This window comes from Leucopleurus acutus, assembly GCF_964270905.1.
Source record: "Leucopleurus acutus genome assembly, chromosome: 17".
In the NCBI taxonomy this organism is placed as follows: Eukaryota; Metazoa; Chordata; class Mammalia; order Artiodactyla; family Delphinidae; genus Leucopleurus; species Leucopleurus acutus.
The window spans coordinates 65932705-65960513 of NC_139159.1; the positions used below are offsets into that span (position 1 = coordinate 65932705).

The 27809-nt window shown below is 36.7% G+C and overlaps 1 protein-coding gene across 2 annotated transcripts in view; it reads left to right on the forward strand.

The window, feature by feature from the left end:
* MTBP (MDM2 binding protein) overlaps window positions 1-27809 on the forward strand; it is a gene marked incomplete at its 5' end in the record, with an annotated part of 80068 nt that overhangs the window by 34200 nt on the left and 18059 nt on the right. The window contains 4 exons of one of the 2 annotated variants that reach the window (XM_082858483.1): window positions 7308-7481; window positions 8719-8826; window positions 17880-18035; window positions 22770-22887. In XM_082858483.1, coding sequence (XP_082714609.1) covers window positions 7308-7481; window positions 8719-8826; window positions 17880-18035; window positions 22770-22887 — 556 coding nt within the window. Of the gene's footprint in view, window positions 1-7307; window positions 7482-8718; window positions 8827-17879; window positions 18036-22748; window positions 22888-27809 lie in introns of both variants that reach the window. The other variant, XM_082858484.1, reaches the window with a different exon arrangement.

Here is a 27809-nt window from a genome sequence, read left to right on the forward strand (position 1 = left end):
TCTTGAAATATCTTCTGAATAACTTCTTTATGCACTGTAGCTTTCATATTGTGTATTTTACTATGTTTCAACTAAGAGGAAATGTATACAGTTTATGATCCTAATGTTATTTAATTGGTTGAAATAGTCATAGTGGAATCTATAAATCCTTCTACATTTTTGGAATCTTCTCAGTAGGAGGCTTCCAACACCTATTCCACAATACTATTATTTCTTAAACCATGATAGATTCTTTCTAAAATTGAGCCCCAGGTCATTTTCTTGGAGAGTCTCAGTGGCAGTTTATGATTTATTTTTAAATTTACGATAAATTGTTCAAAGCTTAGTCTGATGAATAAGGTGGGGGATCAAGCTAGGCAATACATTTTTTGGAATTGCTTTATCAATGTAAAGTAATTAACATTTTTTTCTTGTGATTCCCTAGCTGACCTAAGGACCATTTCAAAAGTTGAGTCTAGAATTTACAGTGATGTAACTGTTGGAAAGTGTATAGCTTCCTAAAATGCCTACATTGAAGGCTAGATTTTATTTTATTGTTTAATTTTTGGCATAATTATCAAAATAATTGGGTATATTATTTAGTCGCTTCTTAAGAAATATATATAATACTCATCAATAATTTAGACTATTCACTTAACCAGAATATCCTGTTCCCCTAATCATCCTGGGATATTTTTCATTTTATAATATGGAATATTATTTCCTCTGTACATTAATATGATTTTGTTTTTATATTGTTGAACTGGTTTTTTTTAACATCTTTATTGGTGTATAATTGCTTTACAATGTTGTGTTAGTTTCTGCTGTATAACAAAGTGAATCAGCTATACATATACATATATCCCCATATCCCCTCCCTCTTGCGCCTCCCTCCCACCCTCCCTATCTCACCCCTCTAGGTAGTCACAAAGCACTGAGCTGATATCCCTGTGCTATGCAGCTGCTTCCCACTAGCTATCTATTTTACATTTGGTAGTGTATATACATCAATGCTACTCTCTCACTTTGTCCCAGCTTACCCCTCTCCCTCCCCATTTCCTCACATCCATTCTCTGCATTTGTGTCTTTATTACTGTCCTGCCCCTAGGTTCATCAGAACCATTTTTTTAAATTCCATATATCTGCATTAGCATATGGTATTTGTTTTTCTCTTTCTGACTTACTTCACTCTGTATGACAGACTCTAGGTCCATCCACCTCACTACAAATAACTCAATTTCGTTTCTTTTTATGGCTGAGTAATATTCCATTGTATATATGTGGCACATCTTCTTTATCCATTCATCTGTTGGTGGACACTTAGGTTGCTTCCATGTTCTGGCTATTGTAAATAGTGCTGCAATGAACATTGTGGTACATGACTCTTTTTGAATTATGGTTTTCTCAGGGTATATGCCCAGTAGTGGTATTTTCTGGGTCGTATGGTAGTTCTATTTTTAGTTATTTAAGAAACCTCCATACTGTTCTCCATAGTGGCTGTATTAATTTACATTCCCACTAACAGTGCAAGACAAGAAAGGGTGTTACTGGCTTTTAAGAACCACTGAGAAACTTATTGATATAAAATATGACTTGATTTTTATTATACTAGAATTTTATTTGCTAATGAAACTAATAGTGGTACATCTCTTCATTATAGTTCATATGTTATTCGTAAAATTTGATACAACTAAAGGACACTTGGAATTTCTGCTTCTCCCATTTTACCTATATAGTAGGTCCAAAGTGGATGTTTTTTTAGTGGGAGAGGGGGCATGTAAGCCAATCAATCTCTTATAAGTTGATAGTGTAAAAATAACAGATGAAAATAGAAATGTTCTGTTGTAATCATTTTCCCTTATTTCTTTAGGAAGAGCTATGGGAATTGCATAACTATGCTAATTGTAAATCTGTTAGTCTCTGTGGTATTTACATAAAAGTTATCTGATAAATCTTCAGTTAACACCTGCCAAATCTGGAGCAAAGTTTTTTAAATGACTGCATGGTCATTATGGTTAGGGGAGTTCTTTAAAAATAAACATTTTTCTCTTGAGGAAAATAAGATTGTTGTAACTACAGGCTTCAGTGATTAAAGTGCTTTATAGTACCTTCATTGGGTGACAGGATTTAAAATAAATGTGGAAAGAATGTCATGGATTGAAGAGGCATATAACTTGAATTGGCAAGGTGCTAAATTGGTAAATGAATTAAGGTCACTATAACTCTTGGCAAATCTTAGTTTCAAATACAGCTGGTAACAGTGTTGTTCCTTTCTGATAACCTTTATTTAAATTCCTTTTCTAGGACTGATGTTTAAGAACAGGATTACTGTTTCTATTGCTAGCTAATTGCAAAAAATTTTTTTGTACTTCATGGTTTTTTGGGGGGATAGTCTTTAACCCACAGTGTGTTCATATCTGTGAAGTAAACTGTTGTAATAAAGTTACAGTAGATTTTTTCTTAGCATATATATATGTACACACACATACTATATATATACTGTATATAAATACACACATATATATTATGTATATATCTCAAAACGTTAAGAACTTTTTTAGTGAGCAGAACCTTACATTCCTAAAATCATTATAAATTTAAAAACCTCAGCTTTATTGAGTTATAATTCACACACCATACAATTGAACCAAATACAATTGCATGGTTTTTAGTCTATTACAGGATGGATTACGAGTGTGCAACCATCACCACAATCAATTTGAGGACATTTTCTTCTCCCCAGAAAGCAGCCCCACGCCCATTAGCAGTTACTCCTGATTCCCATCACCTGCTTCTCTTCCCAGCCCATAGGCAGCACTAATCTATTTCTGTCTGTGTAGATTGCCTGGACACTTGATCTAAGCATAGTCATACGGTATGCCGTCTTTCATGACTGCCTTCTTTCAAGGATAGCATAATGTTTTCAAGGTTCATCCATGTTGTAGTATAGTACTTCATGTCTTTCTATTGCTGAATAATATTTCAGTCATTTGGATATATCACATTGTATTTACTCACACATCAGTTGAAGTGTTTGACAGTTTGGGGCTATTATAAATAATGCTGCTATAAATGCTTGTGTATATATTTTTGTGTGAACATATGCTTAAAATTATTTTGGATATAAACCTAGGAATGGGATTTTTGGATTGTATATTAACTATATGTTAAACTTTTTGAAGAATTGCCTAAATGTTTTCTAAAGTGGCAGTACCATTTTATATTCCCAGCAGCAATTTACGGGGGTTCCAGTTTCTGTACATCCTCATCAACACCTGTTATTGTCTGTATTTTTGATTATAGTCATCCAAGGGATGTGAAGTGGTATCTCTTTGTGGTCTGGATTTACGTGACCGTATTGGCCAATGATGTTAAGAATCTTTCCACTCTTTCCACATGCTTATTGGCCATTTGTATATTCTATGGAGGAATGCCTATTCAGACTCCTTACCCACTTTCTGAGTTGTCTCTTTGTTATGAGTTGTAGGAGTTATTTATATATTCTAGATACAAATCCCTTATAAAATACGTGATTTACAAAAATTTTCCCTTATTTCATGGGTTGACTTTTTTTTTAATTGGTACTATTGAGCAATTAGAATACTTTAGGCAGTGATCTAAGCACTTTCCATGCAGCGTCTCACATTTAATCCTAACAGCAGCCTTGTCATATGGATACTTTTTTTTAAATTAATAAACTTTATTTTTTTAGAGCAGTTTTAGGTGCACAGCAAAACTGAGTGGAAAGTACAGAGAATTTCCATATAGCCCATGTCCCCACACACGTATAACCTCCCCCCTTATCAACATCACACATCAGAGTGGTACATTTGTTACAATTGATGAGCCTACATTGACACATTTATCACCCAAACTCCATAGTGGATTAACTTTTCATTCTCTTGATGATGTGCTTTGAAGCACAAAGATGCTTAATTTTCATGAAATCCAATTTTCTATTTCTTTTTTTTGTTGTTGTTGCTTGTACTTCGGGTCTCATATTTAATAGATGATTGCCTAATCTAGGGTCATGAAGACTTATGTCTTTGTCTGTTTTCTCCCAAGAATTTTAAAGTTTTACCTCTTACATTTACATCTATGATCCATTTTGAATTATTTTTTTTTACATATTGGGAGGTAGGGGGTAAGGGTCCAACTTCATTCTTTTGCATATGGATGTCCCGTTATTTCAAGACCATTTTTGAAAAGACTGTTCTTTCTCCATCAAATTGTCTTGGCACCTTTATTGAAAACCATTTGACTGTAAATGTGAGGGCATATTTCTGGACTCTCAGTTCTATTCTATTAATCTGTATGTCTGTCCTTATACCAGTGCCTCCCTGTCTTGATTACTGTAGCTTTATAGTAAGTTCCCACACTGAGAAGTATGAATCCTTTTTCACTTTGCCCTTACTACACATTGACATTCTTCTCATTTCCTTTACATTCTTCCTCATTTCACATTTTCTTCTCAGTCCTCCCAGAATGATCATATAGTAATTTTAGATTAATGTTCATTGTTTTAATTATTATGATCTAATCACTATTCACAGTTGAGCCATGTACTATATTTTATTTTTCTTTCCTGTACAATAGTTTGTTTTACCTAGAGTTAATGATTTTTTAAAAAAATTCAATCACAAAGCCTTCCCCTAGTTGTGAAACTCCTTTCAGTACATTAAAGCATATTAACCATCCTATCAATCATGTATATGTAAGAAATCTCTTCTGGATCTTTATGACCTGCCTAATCTAGACTGGTTGGTTTTACTTTCCAGATTTGTTCCATAGCTTTTGGATCTAAGACTCTTTTCATCATAGAAATTTTGTTTGCTTTCTTTGTTGGTTCCTGGGATCCTTTAATCTTCCTGTTTTTTTCATTTTCCCATTTTGGTGGAGCACATTCTCTAAAATCATCCTGAGAAAAGGTGCATAGGAGGGAAGGTGCATAGGAGGGAAATTTTTGAGACCCTCTATGCCTAGAAAAGTTTTTATTCTACCGTCTCATTTGAATATAGCATTCTAGGTTGGAGAATATTTTTCCAGTGGAATTTTGAAGGCATTGTTCCCATTGTTCCCAGTTGTCCCATTGTTTTCCAGCTTTTAGTGAGGCTACTTAGAAGTCTTGTGCCATTCTCATTTTTCATTTTTTAAATAAGAAACCTAAGTTTTCTCTGGTATTTTGTAGAATATACTTGTTCTTCTTAGTCTTCTGAATTTTCATGATGATGCACCTTGGTGGGTCTATTTTTATTTTTGGTGTGTCTATTTTATTCTAGCATGCCTGGAAGCTTTTTTTTTTTTTTGGGAAAAAAATTATTATTTTTTTTGTTTTTGGCTGTGCTGCACAGTTTGCAGAATCTTAGTTCCCTGACCAGGGATTGAACCCTGGCCCCCAGCAGTGAAAGTGCCAAGTCCTAACCACCGGACTGCCAGGGTATTCCCAGGAAAAATGTTCTTATCATTATTTTATTGATAATATCCTTCCCTCCATTTTTTTATGTTCTCTCTTCTAATATTCCTGGTAGAATGTTGTTCCTCATGGTTTGTGTGTGTCTCTCTTCCTATTTTCCATTTCTTTGACTTTTTACTCTACTTTCTGATATATTCACTGAACTTTATATGCTAACCTTTTAGTTGAAATATATATTTCTGCTTTCTTAATTTCCATGAGCTCTTTCTTATTTAGTGTTCTTTTCTTACAATTTCCTGTTCTTATTTAATGGATGCAATATAGTCTCTTCTCTGAGGATTTTAGTGCCTGATTTGTCTGTTATTTGCTTTTGTTTTATGATTTCTTTTTACTGTATACTCTTTGCTTCCCTACAAGTCACTTTGTTTCTGTTTGCTTGCTTTGTCATATGGTTTTCATACTAGAGACTTTCCCTGACGTCCCATAGTGTTTGGCTGCCTGGTCATATTTAAGAGGGGGTATGAGAAAGCTGGTTGGAAAATCTGAGCGCATGTTTGGAGCTTGTTGGCTTTGATCTTCATTTTAGGGTGATCTCACTGAGACATTAGGCAATCCCAAGGTTGGAATTCTTTGGTCCTTCCCCTAGTACTGACCGTATTTCTAAAAGAAGGCTCAATTCTGCTATCTGGCTTCCAGAATGGTGGAAGTTATGTAGGTGAAGAAAGGTAAAGGGCCTCAATATTCACTATACAAGCATTCACTTAATGCAGTGATATTCAACTCCAACCCTAAGCTCTGTCTTGTATCTCCCAGGCCAGAGGCATTTTGTTTTACCTTCTCCAGAGAATAACCACTAGTCTTCTGGGCTGGGGAGAGGACAATCTTTTGCCTGAATAGAATAAGAAGAGGTCAGGAGCCAAACTGCTTCTCGAGTAGACTTTCAACCTCCTTTCCTATTTCACCTTCATTTTGTTTGCAGTGCCATCCCAGAGTCTCTTGTCAGGGGCTATAGTATAAATTTTGCTGCTTCCAAGCTTTCCCTATTGTTTTTCTCAGCTTCCTTAACAATTGAGAGTCTGAGGTCTGTTACCATTTGTTCATCTGCTTTCCTGCTTTCAAGGTTTAGTTGCTATTGTCTCTTCTCTCAGACATTGGTTCTTGTAGTTTTATGCTATTTTAAAATTTATTCTCATTTCATGGAATTTCAGGAGATAATGAAAATAAATGCTTATGTCCAATTCACCATCTTCAACAAAAGGGATTCTACTTCTATTTTTAGTCTCAAAGGCTTCACAGTTTTTCCTCAACCTTCACTGTAACCCTCACTTGATTTGTTTTTAAAATGCACTGGACTGTCTTAACTGACCTTCACGTTTCTGGCAAGCCAGATTAATGAATGCTCTCCAGTCCTCCTGTAAAATACATTATGGATGCACACTGCAGGGACCAAAAAGCTACCCTTAAGTATATCTGTACACTTCTGCTCCCACAGTTGAGCTGTGTGTGCTTGCAGGCGTCAGTTTGTTCCACTTTAAAGAAGGAGAGGCTGGAAATAGTAGTTGATACGTTACGGGTGTGGATATATAGGAAAGACATATGGAATGCTAATGAGCCACATCAAAAGTTAATGAATGAGTACACATAGTTTTAATTTAAAGTAAAATATATATGTAAATTTTACTTTACATTAATGTAAAGTAAAACGTATATGCTTTGTGAGTATCATTTTTGTTATGATTCTCTGCTTTAACAGCTTCCTCAGTTAAATGAACAACTACTGCCCCCAATGTATTGGGTAACACCTTGTTTTGAAATAACATAGACATGTCATTATATCCTATGGATCAAATGTATGATTCTGCTATGTTGTCTGCTGAATTTTCACATACTTAACAAAATAATTGTTTTTGTTTAGTTCCAGATGTTGAAGTGAAAGGAGAGAGTTCTAGCTATTATCTCTTGTTACAAGGTAATGGCAACAGAAAGTGTAAAGCCACATTGATTCACTCAGCCAACCAAATCAATGGCTCATTTGCACTCAGTTTAATTCATGGAAAGATGAAAGCAAAGACAGAAGAGACCAAACTGAGTAAGTGTTAACTTTAGGTGGAAAACAAAACATTTTTACATTTCTTTGTGTACATACTTAACTTTTAATGAACTTATTGTCTCCAAACTCCATTTCACTTTCAGTAAATTTACTTTTATTTTAAATATTTTATAACATATTTGGACAGTTTAGAGTGCAGAGAATTAACCCCTTATACATTATACTTAGTAAAATTTAGTAGGCCAGCCTTCAATTCCAAATAGGAAAATTTTTAGTGTTTTCCACTTTAAACAAGTATTATTTTTCTAGAATTTATTTCTTATTTTCACTTACTTTCTCTCAAGCGTCTCGTTCTATTTTATTGCCCATCTTTTTATTTTTCTCTCCAAGCTCCATGCTTTGGTTACCTATCACTGTATGACGAACTACCCCAAATGCAGCTTAATAATGACAATTTACTATAATGTCTCATAGTCCTGTAGGTTGACTGGGCTCAGCTGGATGTTTCTGTTTTGAAGATCCACATATGACTGCAGTCACACACAGCTGGGGCTTCAATCATTTTGAAGACTTAACAGGGCTTGGTGTGTAAGATGGCTCTTAACCCGCACGCGTGGTGCCTGGGTTAGGATGGCTGGAACAGATGCGAGCCTACTTCCTCTTCACGTGACCTGTCCTCCTGGCCAACTTGGGCTTCCTCACAACATCATGGTCTCTGGGGAGTCTGATTCCTTCTATGGTTGCTAACTGCTCTTAGAGCAGTTGTTCTAAGAAGCTATAAGGCTTCCTGTGACCTAGCCATTCATTGTCACTTTTACTACACCTTATTAGTTACGTGAGGCCAACCTAGATTCACTGTGGAAGGACTGCACGGTGAATGAGGCCAACCTAGATTCACTGTGGAAGGACTGCACGGCGAATGAGTGGCAGGAAGTGTGATTCACTGGGAGGCCATCTTTGGAGACCAGCTCCCATACTCTGTCTGTGTTTTGTGTAAGAGTTTCAATAGCCAAGCAGGTAGAAGAAAAGGTGGTGGAAGGAATTCTATTCTGCTACCTAAATTCTCTCAATTTAAGAAGGAGGTCAAAGTTTAAAATGCAAAATAATTTAGTACACTTATTTTCTGCTGCTCAATTATTATTATTTACTTTGAAATATGCAAGGTCAAGAAAGATGAGTAATTGACTTTTAATTATGTTATAACACATTTCTTGAGGACTGAATATTGATTTTTGTTACAAATCGTCTTAAATACTGACTTTTTTCTGTTTTTCAGGCTTTCCTCTTGACCTCTTGTCACTTCCAAATTTCTCTGGGGAGCAGCTTATACAGAGAGAGAAACAGTTAGCTAATGTTCAGGCTTTGGCTTTGAAAGAATGTCTGAGTAAGTAATGATTGGTGCATTTGATTCTGGTGTAGGAATATTGACTTGTTCAGACCTAAGGCATTGTTATTTTGTCACTTTTTCTTATACACTTTGTCTTTTAGATATGATATTCATTTGTAGAACTATTTATTTGTTACACTGAGTCTTAGTTGCGGCTTGCCGGCTCCTTAGTTGTGGCACGTGGGTTCCTTAGTTGCAGCACACAGGCTCCTTAGTTGCAGTATGCAGGCTCCTTAGTTGTGGCATGTGGACTCTTAGTTGCAGCATGCATGCGGGAATCTAGTTGCCCGGCCAGGGATCGAACCTGGGCCCCCTGCATTGGGAGTGTGGAGTCTTAACCACTGCACCAACAGGGAAGTCCCTGTAGAGCTGTTCTTGATAGAGGTGAGGTAGGGTAGAAAAGGTCTGTAACTTTTTTCCCACCAGATTCAGTATATTGCTATTGTACATTGCTTTTAACATTTATAATAATATTTGTCCAGGAAAATTTTGTTTCTCATTATTTTTAACTGTATGCTAGAAAAGACACCTAAGTTTTATTATTCTGGTTAATGTAGTAATTTTTACAAAATTTCTCTTTATATCTTTTTGGCTATACTGGAGGATAGAGACTGCAAATAGAAGAAAATACAAATCTAGAGAAATTAATATGTTAACGTGAGCATTGATCCTTAGACTTTAATCATAACTAAGCACATTTCACATACTGAGTGAAGTTGGCACTATGGATTTTTCTTTATTCAAGAAATTGACACTTTTTTAAGGGTCGTTATTTAAGGTTTTTCCTCTATTACTAAATGTTAACTTGGTTATCAGTCTTAACATTGTTTTTATAAATAATCATTCATTAGTACCTAATCTGGACTTATTTTAAGCTAATTGATATAGAATTTCTAAGAAACTAATTCAAATTGTGAGGCCTCATTAGTTACATATAGAAAAAAATGATTATTAAGTAGATACATTATAAAATGAAAAATATCACTTTTTTTTTTTTGGCGGTACGCGGGCCTCTCGCTGTTGTGGCCTCTCCTGTTGCGGAGCACAGGCTCCGGACGTGCAGGCCCAGCGGCCATGGCTCACGGGCCCAGCCACTCCGCAGCATGTGGGATCTTCCTGTACCAGGGCACGAGCCCACGTCCCCTGCATCGGCAGGCGGACTCTCAACCATTGAGCCACCAGGGAAGCCCCACTCTTTTCTTTAAAAGCATTTAAAAAATACCTTGGATTCAGTATTTTGTTTTATTCAATGGAAAATAATTTTAGAATACTTGGTCTTGATTATTCATATAAGAATTATCTACTTTTTCAATTGTACAAAGGTAATTGTGTAGTCTTAAACTCCTTGAACCACTTTTTTTTAACTATGAAAATGATATTAGCTCAAGGAAAGTATAATTAGGAAAGGCAAATTAGTTTCAATAAAAGGTACTACATATTAACCCAAGGGAAAAAAAGTAAAAATAAAGTTACCATATGATCCAGCAATCTGACTCTTGAGCATGTATCTGGAAAAGGTGGAAACTGAAGGGGGAGAGGGAGGTCCAAGAGGGAGAGGATATAGGTATACATATAGCTGATTCACTTCATTGTACAGCAGAAACTAACACAACACTGTAAAGCTATTTTACTAGAATAAGAAAAAAAAAAAGATACATGTACCCCAACGTTCATAGCAGCACTATTTACAATAGCTAAGACATGGAAGCAACCTAAATGTCCATCAGCAGATGAATAGATAAAGAGGATGTGGAATATTACTCAACAATAAAAAAGAATTAAATAACGCCATTTGCAGCAACATGGATGGACCTAGAGATTACCACAATAAATGAAGTAAGTCAGACAGGGAAAGATAAATACCATATGATATAACTTACATGTGGAATCTAAAAGAATGATACAAGTGAACTTATTTCCAAAACAGAAAGACTCACTGACATAGAAAACAAACTTACGGTTACCAAAGAAGACCGTGGGGTGGGAGGTGGGGGCGGTGGGGGGTGGATAAGTTAGGAGTGTGGGTTAGCAAATATAGACTACGCTACATAAAACAGGTAAGCAACAAGGCCCTGCTGTAGAGCACAGGGAGCTATATTGAGTACCTTGTAATAACCTGTAATGGAAAAGAATCTGAAAAAGAATATATATATATATGTATATTTATATTTATATGTATATATCTGAATCACTTTGCTGTACACCTGAAACTAACACAACAGTGTAAATCAACTATACTTCAATTAAAAAGAAAAAAAATGCTGAAATACTAGTATTTTTGTGGATAAAACTCCTTTAATTCTAACATCTGCTAGCTTAGTGTTATTCACTTCTTGACTTTGTTCTAGCCCTGCTAAACTCCCTTTAGGCTTTGATTCTTTGTCATAAGCCTCTGTCAGCTCTTTAAACTGAGTTCCTTCAACATCTCCCCTCTCTTTCATCTTCACCTCTCTTCCTTACCCTTCCAACCAGAAAAACTGTGAGAGTGGAAGAATGGGCAGCTATCTGAAGTTGGTGTATCTCCTTTGGGTAAGAAGAGTTAAGCCCAGTAAGGCCATCCCTCCTGCTTGGTTGGGAAGGGAAATATAATTATAATTAGGTTGTTGCCTAGTAGTTGTGATTGGAAGCTCTGCTGGGGGTGGGGAGGGGGAAGAAAGTGCTAAATAAATGCTGAAAATGTAGAAGTTATCAGCATCTGAGCTGTAAAATAGGCAGCAGCTGTAAGGATGCCACAGCACTGGGCAAGGGCAAGTAGGGGGCCTGAAGTTGAAGGAAGCCTCAGAGCTAGTAGCTGCTGGAGACATCAGCTCTGGGGGTATCCATGTACTAGCCAGTTTGTAATCTAGAGCATTAAATCTTGATTAAGATTAATGATCCAGTTAATCTATTTATGATGGAATTATTTGCTTAACCAATCTCTCCTCTACCCAGAGAGTTAATAATGAATTGAAAATCTGGGGACAAAGATGCATCTGTTTAGATTTCAAATATCTCTAAAGACAGAGGAGAATGACAACAAAATGAAGTTTCCAACGTAAGACTATCTTAGTGTCTATTTCAGTGATTTTCAAAGAAGTGAATATAAATATAAAAGTATTTAAATCGATACAGTTAATTTATACATGATGAAAACTGATATAATAGGAACAGTTTTCTTTGGGAAAAAAATTAACATTTCAGTATCAATACAGATTGTAGTCTTTGCTGGAAAACAAAAAGTTGTTCAGATTTTTTTTGAAAATTATCAATAAGACATGGAGTAAACTTATTCTTATCTCCCCCACTGTTTATCTGAGTATACTGCATCAGAACAAGCAACTGGAAAAATCTGCATGAAAATTTACTCACATTAATGAGGTACTCTGTTTTTAAAAATAACACAAAAATCAAATAAAATTTCTGTTAGGGTTTAATTTTTTAGAATAATTTATTTTTATTCTATTCTTAAAATTTATATCTAATTTTTATTTATTTGTTTATATTTTTATTGTAGTATAGTTGCTTTACAATGTTGTGTTAATTTATACTGTACAGTAAAGTGAATCAGCTATATGTATACATATATACCCTCTTTTTTGGATTTCTTTCTCATTTAGGTCATGACAGAACACTGAGTAGAGTTCCCTGTGCTGTACAGTAGGTTCTCATTAGTTATCTGTTTTATACATAGTATCAGTAGTGTATATATGTCAATCCCAATCTCCCAATTCATCCCCCCACACTTCCCCCTTGGTATCCATACGTTTGTTCTCTTCTTCTGTGTCACTGTTTCTGCTTTGTAAATAAGATCGTCTATACCAGTTTTTTCAGATTCCACATGTGTGCATTAATATACGATATTTGTTTTTCTCTTTCTGACTTACTTCACTCTGTATGACAGTCTCTAGGTCCATCCATGTCTCTACAGATAACCCAATTTCGTTCCTTTTTATGGCTGAGTAATATTCCATTGTATATGTACCACATCTTCTTTATCCATTCCTCTGTTGATGGATATTCAGGTTGCTTTCATGTCCTGGCTATTGTAATAGTGCTGTAATGAACATTGGGGTCCATGTGTCTTTTCAAATTGTTTTTCTCTGGATATATGCTGAGGAGTGGGATTGCTAGATCATATGATAACTCTATTTTTAGTTTTCTAAGGAACCTCCATACTATATCTAGATATAGATGTATAGATATTTAGATATAAACATTTAGAATGATATATAAATTTTATAATTTATGTTTTACCTGATCTTTATAATTTATAAATTTTGTATTTAGAAATATTAAGTATCTTGTTTCACTGATTTTTAAAGAAAAGGTTTAAGAATGCTGAACAATTTTTAAATAAAAAACTGTTCAGTGTGATACAAAACAAATACCAAAATAGCAGTATTGTCATTTTGCTTCAGGATTGTGGTCACTACTCTGAGTTTCCCACATCTTTTTTAAATGTATAGAACCCAGTGCAGCCCTGATTGGTGGTCCATCTGCTGATACTTTTAGATATTTTACACTCTATTTTTCTTAGTTAAGTCCTGAGTTATTACTAGCTTTCTTAGGAAAAGCATTCTTTTGCTAATTCGTTTTTAGACTTTAGTCCAGTATTTTTCTCCCAAATCTTTATCTGCCACTTGTGTTGCAAACTCACTTGTGTAGACATTATTTTTCACCTAGGTAAATTATCCTGCTCATAACCCTATTAAACCTTATCTGTTTTCTCTCTCTATTGCCCAGTCATCAAGGTCAATAGGAAGTCATATCCTGCTCTTCAGATTGCCCATTATTGTAATATAATTGACAGTTTTAATAAGCATAGGTCAGGTTCATTATTTAAGTATATTTTTAGCATTAATAAAAATTTGGGGCTAATTTCTGTAGCACATTATTTATTGTGCATCTTTCAGATGAAAGCAAATCTTTGACAACTTTCATTTTAGATGGCTCCCAGAAGATGGTAAGAAAATAAAAAGCTTCAACTGAAGCTTCATCTTCACTAAGAAAATGTAATAAAAGCAGCATTTATTACAACTCTTACTTTACCATTACTAATGTTCTTGACTGCAGAAATCATGTGTTACTTATTTTGGATCAGAACTGGATTGAGCCTGGCAACATCCAGGTTGGTGAGGTGGGATTTTACAGAGGCGTCCAGCTATTCCCTTGTATTATTTATGTGCCAGCCTCACACAGTGTGATGGAATATGCTTTACTCCTCTGTATCTAAGGGCACAGCACAGTGCTTTGCAGACAGTACATACTCAATAAATATTTGTTGAATTGAATTCTCTACGAATTTATAGTTCACTATTTTATTATAGAAGAAAATGTTATTAGTTCAGAAGTGTTTTAAAAATGAAATATTTTTATAAAAGTAGTACATGGGTATAGTTAAAAATTTCAAATGCTATTGAAAAACCTAAAATGGAAAACAGCAGTGCCCTGCCTTCTCCCCATCTTTCTGTCTCTGTCCACAGGCAGCTGCCCTCAGCTCTTCCAGCTGGTTTTCCTTGACCTGTCCTCCAGCTTTATGAATAACATATGTATGCTGTTATTTCTTGATTTACCAGTTTTAGACATTATCTTAATGCCTAACTATGGAACTGAATACTTAGCTTTCCCACATCAACTTCCCTTTCCCTTTCCATCCTTTACAGTGAAATCATGAATTGGGGTTAAACTAATGGTTAGTTTTAACATTTCTTCCTCCCTCTGTCCCTCCCTCTTCCTTCCTTCCCTCCTTCCTCCCTCCCTCCCTTCCTCTTTCCCTCCCTCCCTCTCTCCCTCTCTCTCTCTCTCTCTTTCTTTCTTTCTTTCTTTCTTTCTTTCCCTCTCTCTCTCTCCCTCCCTCCCTTCCTTTGTCTCTTCCTGTCTAGCTATCCATCTACCTACCTACCTATGTACCTATGTATAAGTTTACTGCTGAGTCATGTAGTATATGATGATGGTCAACTCTCCTTTCTTGTATAATCTTTTTTTTTTTTTATGGTTGATAATCACCTTATTTTTAATTTGCCCATTCTTCTGTACAGGCAAAAATACTGTTATGTTTTCCCAGAGCCTCCAACATTTCTGCCACATATCTATCAGTAAATTTATTGCATGTTCAAACTCAGTAGTTCCTTTTTATTTCTCATAGTTTTTTTTTTTCTGGAGTGTTTCATATTTTACTGTATTTTAGACAAAATGCTTCCTTAGACCTACTGACATCTTAAGAGACTCCTGTTTCCTCTTCTCTTCTTTTGGAATCTCCTGTTTTCTAGACCCCTTGTCCTCCCTTTTTCTTTGAATTCCCCTCTTGTTTGGTTGGAGCATATCTTGCAGTAGCTTCCTGAGTAAAAGTTCATTCATGGGGTATACATTTGTCAAGCTCTTGCATGTCTGAAAATATCTTCACTAGATTGATAATCCATATAGACTTCCAGGTTAAAAATTGTTTACCCTTAGAATTTTGAAGACATTGTCCCATTGTCTTTTTTTTTTTCTTTGGCCACGTGGCACGGCATGCGGGAGCCCTGACCAAGGATCACACCTGTGTCCCCTGCAGTGGAAAAGCAGAGTCTTAACCACTGGACCACCAGGGAAGTCCCTATCCCATTGTGTTTTATGTTGCTGTGTTCCTGTTGACAAATCTCATACTAGTCTTATCCTTTGAAGTGGCCTATTTTTGGTTTGTTTTTACCCCTTCTAGAACTTTTACCTCCAGAAGCTTTGTCTCTGAAAGCTTTACTCTGAATCATAATGTGCGTGTTCCCCTTTCCCCCCTCTCCAATGTATTGAGCTGTGTATTTTTTTTTCTTTTTTTTTTTGGCGGTATGCGGGCCTCTCACTGCTGTGGCCTCTCCCGTTGCGGAGCACAGGCTCCGGACGCGCAGGCCCAGAGGCCATGGCTCACGGGCCTGGCTTCTCCGCGGCATGTGTGATCCTCCTGGACCGGGTCACGAACCCGTGTCCCCTGCATCGGCAGGCGGACTCTCAACCACTGCGCCACCAGGGAAGCCCTAAGCTGTGTACTTGATGAGCCATATCAACAGAAGATTCACGTTCTTAAGTCTGAAAATTTTTACCTCTGTAATAATTTTTTCTCCCATTTTCTTTTTTTCTTTCTAGAACTCTAATTAGTTATATGTCAGCTTTTTTTGGACAGAATGCCTGCTTTTCCTTTCTGTTTCCATATTATTATCTCTTTGTTCTAGTTTCTGGGTGATGTCTTGCAGCTTTTAAAAATTTGAGCTCTCATGTGATTAATTTTAAAAAATATTTTCTTGTTCATTGACTTCCTCTATCAGAGCATCCTGTATTTGTTTCATGAGTATAGTATCTTCTCTTATTTCGACGAGAGTATTAATTATGGCAAGTTTTCTTTTGTTCCCTGCAATGTTTTTATTTCTGCTGGGCTCCTGTTTTCTTTTTGCTTGCTTCAGCCTCTCCTTTTCATCCTGGACTTTCTTTTTTAGCTTGGAGGGGCCTAGTAAATAATACCTGTTTTCTCTCCCAAATTTGGAACCAATTGAGAAATAAACTTAAGAAACACACTGATGGAGATAAATTACAGATAAATTACTGAGTTGAAGGATATGACTTTTTAGATCTATGGTGGGTTTTCTTCTACATATACCCAGAATTGAATTTAGCCCCTGAATGACAGCCAGAGCGGGACACCTGCAGATCAACCCTGACCGGGCAGGGCCCTCACTGCATTGCAGAGAGTGTGTATCCTAAGAACTTGCTAGCTCAGATGAAAGTTGGAGAGGAAAGGTTTAATCAGAACGTGCCTAGTTTCTTCTCCAGACTAGCTCAGTGAGTGATGGGAGGGAAATGGGAGCTGGGAAATGGGAGCTGGGAGCATTCCTAAGAACTTGCTAGCTCAGATGAAAGTTGGAGAGGAAAGGTTTAATCAGAACGTGCCTAGTTTCTTCTCCAGACTAGCTCAGTGAGTGATGGGAGGGAAATGGGAGCTGGGAGCATTACTGAATCAAAGTCCTTACACGTCTAAACATAAGACCATGGAAATGCAGAGTCCCTTCTCCCCTCAGTACCTTTCTTTAGATGTCTAGTGATTTTTTTTCTGTCTGTCCTAAGTGGGAAATTTTATGTCTCACTATAATGTAATATCTGGCAAGCTTCAAGAGTGGTGGAGTAGCTACTCAACATTTTGGTTGTGAGCTCCTATCCTTAATTCCACTGAAATGTCAGTATCAAGCTCTTTTCTCTGGGGGCATTCAGTTTTTGAAAAGGAGGATCCTTTAATCTTTTCAGTGGGGCATTTGTAGCTGCTAGCTTTCTGGCCCCAGGGTTGGAGTCTGACCTTTCAGGATGTAGACTCTTACTTAATCTCTTAGTTGTAACTCCAGCATCAGTACCACCTCTTAATGTTCCTGACATTCTGCAGTCTGAGACTCCTTTTCTGTTTCTACCCAAAAAATGAGAGCAGAGTCATCTGGCTTGAGGGCTAGAGGCTAGATACAGATACGTCCATGTGTGTCTAGTCTTGTTTTAGCTCAGGACCTTCCTGATACCTCTGCAGGCACCCAAGTTAACACTTCCTCTGCTCTGCAAACTCTCAGTTACCACTCCAGCATTATCTTAACTTCCAAAATTTGTTGAAAACTGTCACTATTTATTGTTTCTTCTTTTGTTGTCCTCTTTTATTCCTCTGTTGTGATTTTAAGTTTTGGGTGGGAGAAGAAATAGATGGAAATGGCCAAACCACCACATTTAACTGAAAGTCTTGCAGGTTTTATTTTCACATAAACACCAACATAAGGCTGTTCTTCATGCTCTGCAGTGTATTCCTGAAAAGTTCCGTAAACCTGCCTTTACCGTTGGTCACCTTTTAGTGTTAACAAGTTACTGTATTTCTGTTTATCTCACAAAACTGGAAATTCTACCGTTACCTTCAAATGGGACTAAATTGAAACGGGCCTACCCAGGAACGTTGATTTGCTGGAGAGATTCATTTGTTTTATTTTTGAAAATATTTCCCATAAAAGACTAGTAGATGAGCTCGCAAGGCTTTAAAATGACAGTTATATTGTTAATCATATTGATTTGTTGTCTTACAGAAAGGAGAAAGTTAGCAAAGCAGCCAGAAGTACTTTCTGTGGATGAACTCAAAAGTCTATTAATACTCACAAGGGAATGCTTTTTCGATCATTTTGATGCTATTATCCCTAAAACAAGTCTAATAAAGACAGACAACACCTCCAATAGGTTAAATGGTAAGTTTTCTGTTACTTTAAACATTAGTTCTTTTTTGTGTGTGGCATTTATGATGGTTATTTATTATTAAAACTAATAAAATATATCAATCAAATAAAGATCTATCATAAATTTTAAGTGATATATACTTGTATATACAAGTATGTATGTATATATAATAAGCTGTATTTTTCATCGTTTAAACAGTAGAAGTTCTCTGATAATTTCTTTCTTGAAGCATGTTCAGTATAATTGTTTCTGAGCAGAGGGAGAAACACTTTAAGGTGATTCCCCTTAAAACTGTTACTAAGCTACTAGAATGGATGGATTTCCATTAAGCTATGTTTTCATAAGATAAAAAAAGTAGAACCTACTCAGTAAATTTAATATAGTTAAAAGTACATATAATAAGATGCTCCACACTTGCCATTTATTATAGCAGGAACAGTACCAAGCTTCTACTGAAGGAGCAGGAAATAATTTCTATATTAACTTGCATTTCTTTCTGTTTTCCTGGTTTCCATTCTTGTGATGAATTTGAATAGAGTGAAGCTTTTCAAGAGCTAACAAAGAAGCATTTGAAGATTGCCTGGCATTTTAAAAGTACAGGATAATTTTTTTGTTTTTATTCTGTGAGAATCATCTTTATTCGTACATTAATAAGAAAATGACCAAAGAATCAAGTTAATAATAAAGTTTGTTGAGTGCCTTTTCTCTGTTTGATGCCATGAAGGCACACAAAGAAGTAAAAATTTGGGTCCTTGGCTTTCTACAGGCTTATGATCTGTTTGGAAAACAAAATATAAATACAGCATCTAGTGCCACATTTAAGGGCCCAGGCTTCTGGAGATAGACTGCCAGGGTTTAAATCTCAGCTTTGTCACTTGTTAGCCGTATGTCTTTGGGCAGGTTATTTAATCTCTCCATATCTCTGTTTCCTCATGTTTCAAATGGGGATGATAATATTACCCAGTTACTAGGGTTATTATGAGGATTAACTGAGTTGATACATGTAAAACACTTAGAACACAATCAGTGCCAAAAAATTGTTACCTGTTGTTTGTATTTTCATTATCACTATTGTTAATATCAGTACCAAAGTTAAATAGTGCGTAGTAATCTGAAAGATGTTGGAGACAGTATAAGGTTACTTGTAAGTGCAAGATATGTTCAGTAAGTGAGAGAGCATGGCTTCTTGGTTACAGCATGGGCTCTTGAGCAATACTAACAAGGCTGAATCCCAGCTCTGTACCTTACTCCTGTCTTTTAAATCATCTCTAGATTACTTATAATACCTAATACAATGTAAATAGTTATAAATACAATGTCAATGCCATGTAAATAGTTGCCAGCACACACCAAATTCAAGTTTTGCTTTTGGAACTTTCTGGAATTTTTTTTCGCCCAAATATTTTTTATCCATGGTTGCTTGAATCTGTGGATGCGGAACTCGTGGATACAGAGGGTCAACTGTACACCTACATGCAAATTACAGCAAAAGAAGCAGCAAGGTCAATTATATTTCATATTCTGACCCATTATTTGCAACCATGCACACTAGGAGTTATTAGGAATTGTTAGGGTTATTGATCCGTTTCTTTTTTTTTTTCTTTTTTTTGTGAAAACTCTAGCATGTGTAACAAATGAGAGTATAGACATACCATTTTATTTACTCATTGCCATAACTTGCTAAAGACTTTCATAATGCCAAATGTGATATCTGAACTCAAAAAACAGTGTCCTTTACCTGGGACTGTTGGGGCACATAAACACTGCATAAATGACTTTTCTGGATAATGCTATAAGATCACAATTTTCTGATTTCAAATACTTTAATAAGAATCTTCTAGTGTATGTTTATAATTCTTGCCCTATTAATAAACACAACCTACCAATTATAACCTTTTTTTGGTGATTCATTCATATTTTGAAATGTAAGGCTATCATGGCCTGTATTCACTATCCACATATTGTTATCTGAAATATTACTTTCCTTTTTGTTTGCTGTGATTTATGATTTTGTAGGGCAGTTTTTTTGTTTGTTTGTTTGTTTGTTTTTTGTGGTACGCAGGCCTCTCATTGTTGTGGCCTCTCCCATTGCGGAGCACAGGCTCCGGACGCGCAGGCTCAGCGGCCATGGCTCACGGGCCTAGCCCCTCCACGGCATGTGGGATCTTCCCGGACCGGGGCACGAACCCGTGTCCCCTACATCAGCAGGCGGACTCTCAACCACTGCGCCACCAGGGAAGCCCTGTAGGGCAGTTTTGAGTCCTTACTTACCTTTTGTATCACTTCCATTTGTTTGTTTCTCCTGTAAAGTAAAACAATTTTTTTTTGTGGTACGCGGGCCTCTCACTGCTGTGGCTTCTCCCGTTGCGGAGCACAGACTCCGGACGCGCAGGCCCAGCGGCCATGGCTCACGTGCCCAGCCGCTCTGCGGCACGTGGGATCCTCCTAGACCCGGGCACGAACCCACATTTCCTGCATTGGCGGGCAGGTTCTCAACCACTGCGCCACCAGAGAAGCCCCTAAAACACTGTTTTAAAATGAAGTGGTAGGGCTTCCCCAGTGGTCCAGTGGCTAAGACTCTGTGCTCCCAATGCACGGGGCCTGGGTTCGATTCCAGGTCAGGGAACTAGATCCCACATGCAACAACTAAGAGTTTGCGTGCTGCAAATAAAGATCCCGCATGCTGCAACTAAGACCCAGTGCAGCCAAATAAATAGATATTTTTAAAAAATAAATAAATAAAATGAAGCAGCGTATTTGGTTTCTCAGAGGCTCCTTTTTGATTGTCAGCATGGCTCCGTGTCCTGCTTGCCACATAAATAAAATATTGTATTTCATTATATTGTAAGAATTAAGTTATTCCCCAAAAGACATGATACATATGAATGTTTGCCTATCCATTCCTTAATATTTAGCCTGTGTCACTTATATTTATGTAGATTGTATAGTCAAAGTTAATAATTAATTATATTGTAATATTTAGGAATAATTAATGTTAACTTTTATTTAAAATGGCTTGTATTCTTTGTGAACACAGCCTGTAACTGTTCAGAACTGCTAATGATTTTTTTCTTTATACTTTTTTTGAAAAGCCATGCCAACATTATAAAGTAGATTATTTCATCATAAAGCTCATTATTCTATTAAATAGTATTTCACCACCCTTATTAAGAAATGGGAAGTACTATATTTGGATGGTGTTTGGTTGGGGCAGTCCAGTATAGGCATTAAAAATATTTTAAGCTATTTGACTAAATAGTTTAATAAGTAAAGGAAAAATACTATGCAGTTGGCTTCTATTTTCATTTATGATTAATTTTTTTCTTTTTTGTTCAAAAATTTCTTACCAAATCATTATCACTTTGTAAGACCCCAAACTATAAAATGGGTATTTTTGTCAGGGTTGATGGTTAATCAAATAGCTAATGTCCAGTAATTTTCAGTCAGTTTATTAGTGTGTAATAGTTCAAACAATTTAAAACACCAGATAGTTTTTGAATCCAAAATGTAGTACAGTTAGTTATTTTGCCAGTGTTAAAATAGTTGGGATGTACTCATAATTTATAATGAGAATGGAAGGTGTCCCTGTATGTTTTTGATGAGAATTGCAGTGTTATCAACAATCTCAGTGTTAGTTCATTGAAGTATACTGGCTGGAAAGATAAGCACACCCTTACATATAATATTTTATTAGTGGTAGAATAACATTTAACGTTAGCGATTTACTTGAAAATGTGTGTTAAGGCATCTTACACTAATACATAGAATTATTTCTAAAGTAACCTTTACCTGCAAACATCATAAGGTATTTATGGTATTACTGTACTTTTGAGAATGAGGTAATCTCTCTCTTTTTTTTTAATGATTCTCACTTTTTTTTAATATAAATTTATTTATTTATTTATTTTTGGGCTGCTTTTGATTTTCGTTGCTGTGCGCAGGCTTTCTCTAGTTGCAGCGAGCGGGGGCTACTCTTCGTTGCGGTGCGTGGGCTTCTCATTGCAGTGGCTTCTCTTGTTGCGGAGCACAGTCTCTAGGCACATGGGCTTCAGTAGTTGTGGCACGCCAGCTCAGTAGTTGTGGCTCGCGGGCTCAAGAGCACAGGCTCAGGAGTTGTGGCGCACGGGCTCTAGAGCGCAGGCTCAGTAGTTGTGGCTCACAGGCTTAGTTGCTCTGCAGCATGTGGGATCTTCCTGGACCAGGGCTCGAACCTGTGTTCCCTGCATTGGCAGGCGTATTCTTAACCACTGCGCCACAAGGGAAGTCCGGTAATCTCTTTTAAAGATATGAATTTCTCAGGATACTGGTGATAATTCCTCTTTGTAGTATGGAAATCACATAATATATCCAGTATATTCTCCACAGAGTTGTCTCCTTTCCATTTAAAACTAATTTCACAAAAATAACAAAGTTATGCTTTCATTCCATATGAGTTTTTACAGTGCTAATTCATCTTCTGAATTCTAGCTCATAACTTTTATTATGAGGAGATAGTAAAATAAAGCTTAATACTGATTTTTTTTTTCATTTCCAAAAAACTTTTCTATGGTATTTTGCACAGTTCAGGCCATCAGAGATATCCTTAATAAATGCCCGAGGTAAGTACTGTACAATTAATCGAATTTGCCTTTATACACATGCACATGTGCACACACACACACAATGTATGTATGTATCTACATACATTTTTATATAGCAAAATTCAGTATGTTAATACCTTTCAGTACTTACATATTTCTTTTCAGATTCCAATCCAGTGGAACGTATTTCTTCAAGTCTAGTGGAAACCAATCCTCTGGAGTGGCCAGAAAGGCATGTTCTTCAAAACTTGGAAACTTTTGAAAAAGCTAAACAAAAAATGAGGTAATATTTAAATAGCTCAGTATTTTTAAATGACTTTTTAAATCTTAATCCTTGTATTTATGAGATATTAGTAGTTTATGGTTTTATTATAAAAGAAATATATGCTTACTATAAATCCATAGATAGATAGATAGAGCACTACAGAGTAGTGTGTCCATGAAATGCTCTTTTTCTACTACCTTCTACTTGTACTTTCTAGGTGTACATAATCACAGTTAACATTTTAGTGGATGTCTTTCCAGACCATCTTCTATAGATATACACAGGTATATGAATATGTAAGAAAAATTTAAACAGTACAGGAACATGTAAAATGAAGAAAGAGTGCTCTTCTTCTTTGAGCTATTTTAAACTCTTCCTGTTTTACATTTTTATGTTTGTATAGTATCTATTAACTATCTCTAAGAGGCAGAGTTTATTTTTGGTTTGTTTTTGGTTCAATACATAGTCGGCACTCAGTACATAATTGTTGAGTGGTAGAATAATGGAATAAAGAGAAGGGATTTGGCTCTCTTGCATTGCCCTCCTCCAACTCACTTCCCCCAAATCACATTTTTATCTTTAGATCCTCTGCTGATAACATTTATGACTTGCTATAACATTTGTGACTTGCTATAACAACATTTTGTTCATAGATGTCAACAGATTTATTGAGTACCAACTACGTGTCAGGCTCTCCTCTTAGAGGAGTAACCAGACAAGTAAATGTAATACTTATAAATTACTCTATGTGTAATGACTGAAACAAAGGGACTGAAGGAGAGTAATTTTACTTGCTGTGGGCGTGGAGAGATGAGGTGGATGGTCAGGGATGGCTCCCTGAGGAGGTTACATTGGAGCTGAGACCTAATGGATAAATGGGTGAAGCACATTCAGTCACACAGGACCTTATAGGTTTTCATACAGACTCTGGATTATATTGTAAGTGCATTGGTAAACTTTTGATGGATTTTATACCAAAGAGTGACGTGATCTGATTTTGCAAAATAACTTTTACTCTTTCGTGGCGAATAGATTGTAGGAGGAGGATACTAGGAACAGACAGATCAGTTGGGTGGCTTTTTCTGTAGGCTGAGAGATAACTTTGATTTCTAACTAGAGTAGTAGTGGAGAACAAGTTTGGGATATATTTTGGTGCTTATTAGCTGGGGAAAAAACCTTCCTGTGATGGACTGGATGTGGAGGACAGGGAAAGAGAGGCATCCAAGACAGTTTAGATTTCTGGCTTGAACAGCATGTGAGTGGTGTTCTCACTTATGGTTTGGGGAAGATTGGAGAGAAGTTGGAGTAAGGACAGATTTGGGGAGAAAAATCAAGAGTTCTGCTTTAAGGATGCTAAGTTTGCTCTATGGCTTATGCAAGTGGACATGTTAGGTGGATCAGAGGAGAAATCTGGAAGTCAGTTTGCAGTTGTCATTAAAAGGGTTTTTCTAAATACATGCTAGTGCATGAGATCACTTGGTGAGACGATGTAGAAAAAGGAAAGAGGGCTTAAGACCATTCCTTGAAGGTTTCTAACATTTATAGGTCAGGAGGGAAATGACAATCTAGAAAGAAGGTTGAGAAAAGGACAGGTTACCCGTAAAAGAACTTGCATTTCTTGCCCGTGATTATTTATTTTTTTCTAAATGTCTATTTATTTGTTTTTATTTTTGTTTGTATTGGGTCTTTGTTGCTGTGTGCGGGCTTTCTCTAGTTGTGGTGAGCGGGGGCTACTCTTCACTGTGGTGCACGGGCTTCTCATAGTCGTGGCTTCTCTTGATGCAGAGCACACGCTCTGGGTGCAGGGGCTTCAGTAGTCGCGGCATGTGGGTTCTAGGGCACAAGCTCAGTAGTTGTAGCGCACGGGCTCAGTAGTTGTGGCTCGTGGGCTCCAGAGCACAGGCTCAGTAGTTGTGGCGCACGGGCTTAGTAGCTCCGTGACATGTGGGCTCTTCCGGGACCAGGGCTTGAACCTGTGTCCCCTGCATTGGCAGGCAGATTCTTAACCACTGCACCACCAGGAAAGCCCACCCGTGAATTTTAGATTGTATATTTTAACTTCCCATTGTGAAAGGGGAGGAAATTAACATCTCTACTTCTCTTCACCATTTATCCTTCTTCTTTCTCTGGCACCTTATGTTATTTGCAATAGGCAATTTTTTTTTTTTCTTGAAGTCATTTTTCTTGCACCTCTCTGACTTGCTACTCTGATTTGGACTGACCCTTTCTACCTGCACAACTGTTATCCTGGTATTTCTTTTGAATACATTTCTAGATTAGAACTGCATTTTCTTGGATCTTGTATCTTAATGAGAAGTCTGATGCGACATGGATTTTTGTTCCTTAATAGGTATTTTACCCTGTCTGGGACTTTTAGAATTTTCTATTTTCCATAATGTTCTGAAATTACATGAGGCCATCATGGTGTGAACTATTCTGGTCTCAAGCCTTTTGTCTTTTTTTCAGCTCTGGGTGAAGCGAGAATTCTACCATTGAACCACCAATGCCTTACGGCTCCGGGAGATGTTCTTCTATTATTTCTTTAATAGTAGTCTTCCTTCTGTTTTCTTTTTTCTTCTCTCTTCTCTGTAATATCTGTTTTAACTAATTTTAGATGTCCTGGATTGATTTTTCATTCAAATTTGATTCTTCTCTCAATAATCCATCTCTTCATCTTTTCTGCTCTACATTCTAGGGTATTTCCTTGACCTTCACTTTCATCGTTTCTATTAAATATTTGGCAGCCATTTTTAAAATTCCTAATAATTCTTTTTTGTTATCTACCCTATTTTTTTCATAGCTACCTGTTCTTTTAATAATGAGAATTGAGAAGATACTATAAGGATATTAATTGGAGTTTTCTTTTAACTTGTTTTATCTGTTCCTTAAATGATCCTTTCGATCTGTTTTATTTGCTCCTCTGGTGTTTTTCTCTTAGGTGTAGTTCTTCAGTGTCTGGTGGCCCTTGATTCTTCATAGCTAAGAATTTAGTACTAGGCTATGTTACATTGGTAGTTGCATACATTTTCTCTCTATATGTGTAGTTCTGTTCCCTACCTGCTCACACCTGAATTAATGCTGGGGGAGGGGAGATATAGGGCCCCCGGGGGTATCAAAAGGCAGGTAGCCTTGGTCCTTTACCCATAACTAAAATAGTGGAGCTTTATTCTGGGGGCTCCACCACCAACAGTAGGACAGGCACATAGTTCTGGATTTCATAGTTTCGGTTTTTGACTTGGAGGTAAAAGCATGGGGATAAGATTGGTGTGGGAGGGTCGTACTAGAACAAGAGTTCTAGTAGAGTTCTGAAAATATGTCACCTGATTTCTGCCCATTGCCACTCCAAGCTCAAGTTTAGAGTCCCTCTGTGGCTTTGTGGGGTGGAAAAAAGAAGACATGTTCTACCTTTTTTGTAGGTTTCTCTCTAATTCTTGTTGAGGCTCTTGTTCTAGTTTATTCCTGAAATTCATTGAACTCTTTGGTCCACTGTTTTTCCTTCTTCCTTTTTTCAATCCTATTATAGACTTAGTGCCCAGTACTTCGATTTTTATTTGTTTGAGTGGAAAGGTTAATGTGTATGTTTAATCCACCATCTTGAACTAGAAGAAGCTTGCTTGTCATTTAAGTCTAGCTCAAATAGCACCTTTCTCTTAAGACTTTTATAAATGATGCAGTTAAAAAACTGTGTTATTACTTCTTTCATGAAACTTATTTTATTGTACCTTTTCTACCTCATTCTACATTGGTGTATTTATCTCTTTTCACTCTCCTCACCTTCTTTCTCCTACTTCAAGTCATACCTCTACACAGTTGAGAGCAGTGATTATGAGTCTGTAAATTATCATCAGTGAACTCTTTTTTCAGTACCTTACAATGATAATTGCAGAGTAAATGCTCAATCAATATTTGTGGACACTTCAAAATATGGGAAGATACCATCAAATTCTTGGCTGGGGACAAAAGTTATGTTATATATTTTCATAATTTGTTTTGTGTTAAAGCAGGTTCAGCTGGAATACAGGACCATTACATAGTGAAATTTAAAAGTCATAAGAATTTGGTTTTAGACAAACTCAGTCGCCTGTTGTGTGACTTTGTTGCCTCATCTTTAAGCTGGGGATAACAATCCCAGTTCTACTCCAAAGTTGTGAAAATTTAATGAGATAATGTATGAAAAAATACTTTGTAAGCTTGAAAACAATAAACAAAGTGTTGTCAGTAATTTTTGTTTTGTTTTTAACCTAAGACATATCTTGATAGTATAATTCATCACAAACTGGGCTTTTAAATTGCTCTGATATTCTTGTGTCCTGGGTTCTATGTAAATGCAAAGTATACATTTCCCCATTGCAACTGGCTTATAAAATGATTGAGAGTAATATTCATTAAGATTTTGTGAGTCACTATTAAAGAATGGCCACACAGAAATTAAATTAAACTCATAATGTAGTTCCTGCCCTCCTGGAGTATAAAGTTCAGAGAAAATATTTAAGTGTTTGACTATTTTTATTAGATTTATATTTTCAATTTAAAAATAAAGGGAGGGCTTCCCTGGTTGCACAGTCATTGGGAGTCCACTTGCCAATGCAAGGGACACGGGTTCCAGCCCTGGTCTGGGAAGATCCCACATGCCATGGAGCAGCTAAACATGTGCGCCACAACTACTGAGCCTGCGCTCTAAAGCCTGCAAGCCACAACTACTGAGCCCGTGTGCCACTACTGAAGCCCATGCGCCTAGAGCCCGTGCTCCACAACAAGAGAAGCCACTGCAATGGGAAGCCCGTGAACTGCAACGAAGAGTAGCCCCCACTCACTGCAACTGGAGAAAACCCACGCACAGCAACAAAGACCCAGTGCAGCCAAGAATGAATAATAAATAAATAAGGGAATAGGAAGAGGAAAGAGGCACTGTCATGTTTAGAAATATGTCTAAAGCCATA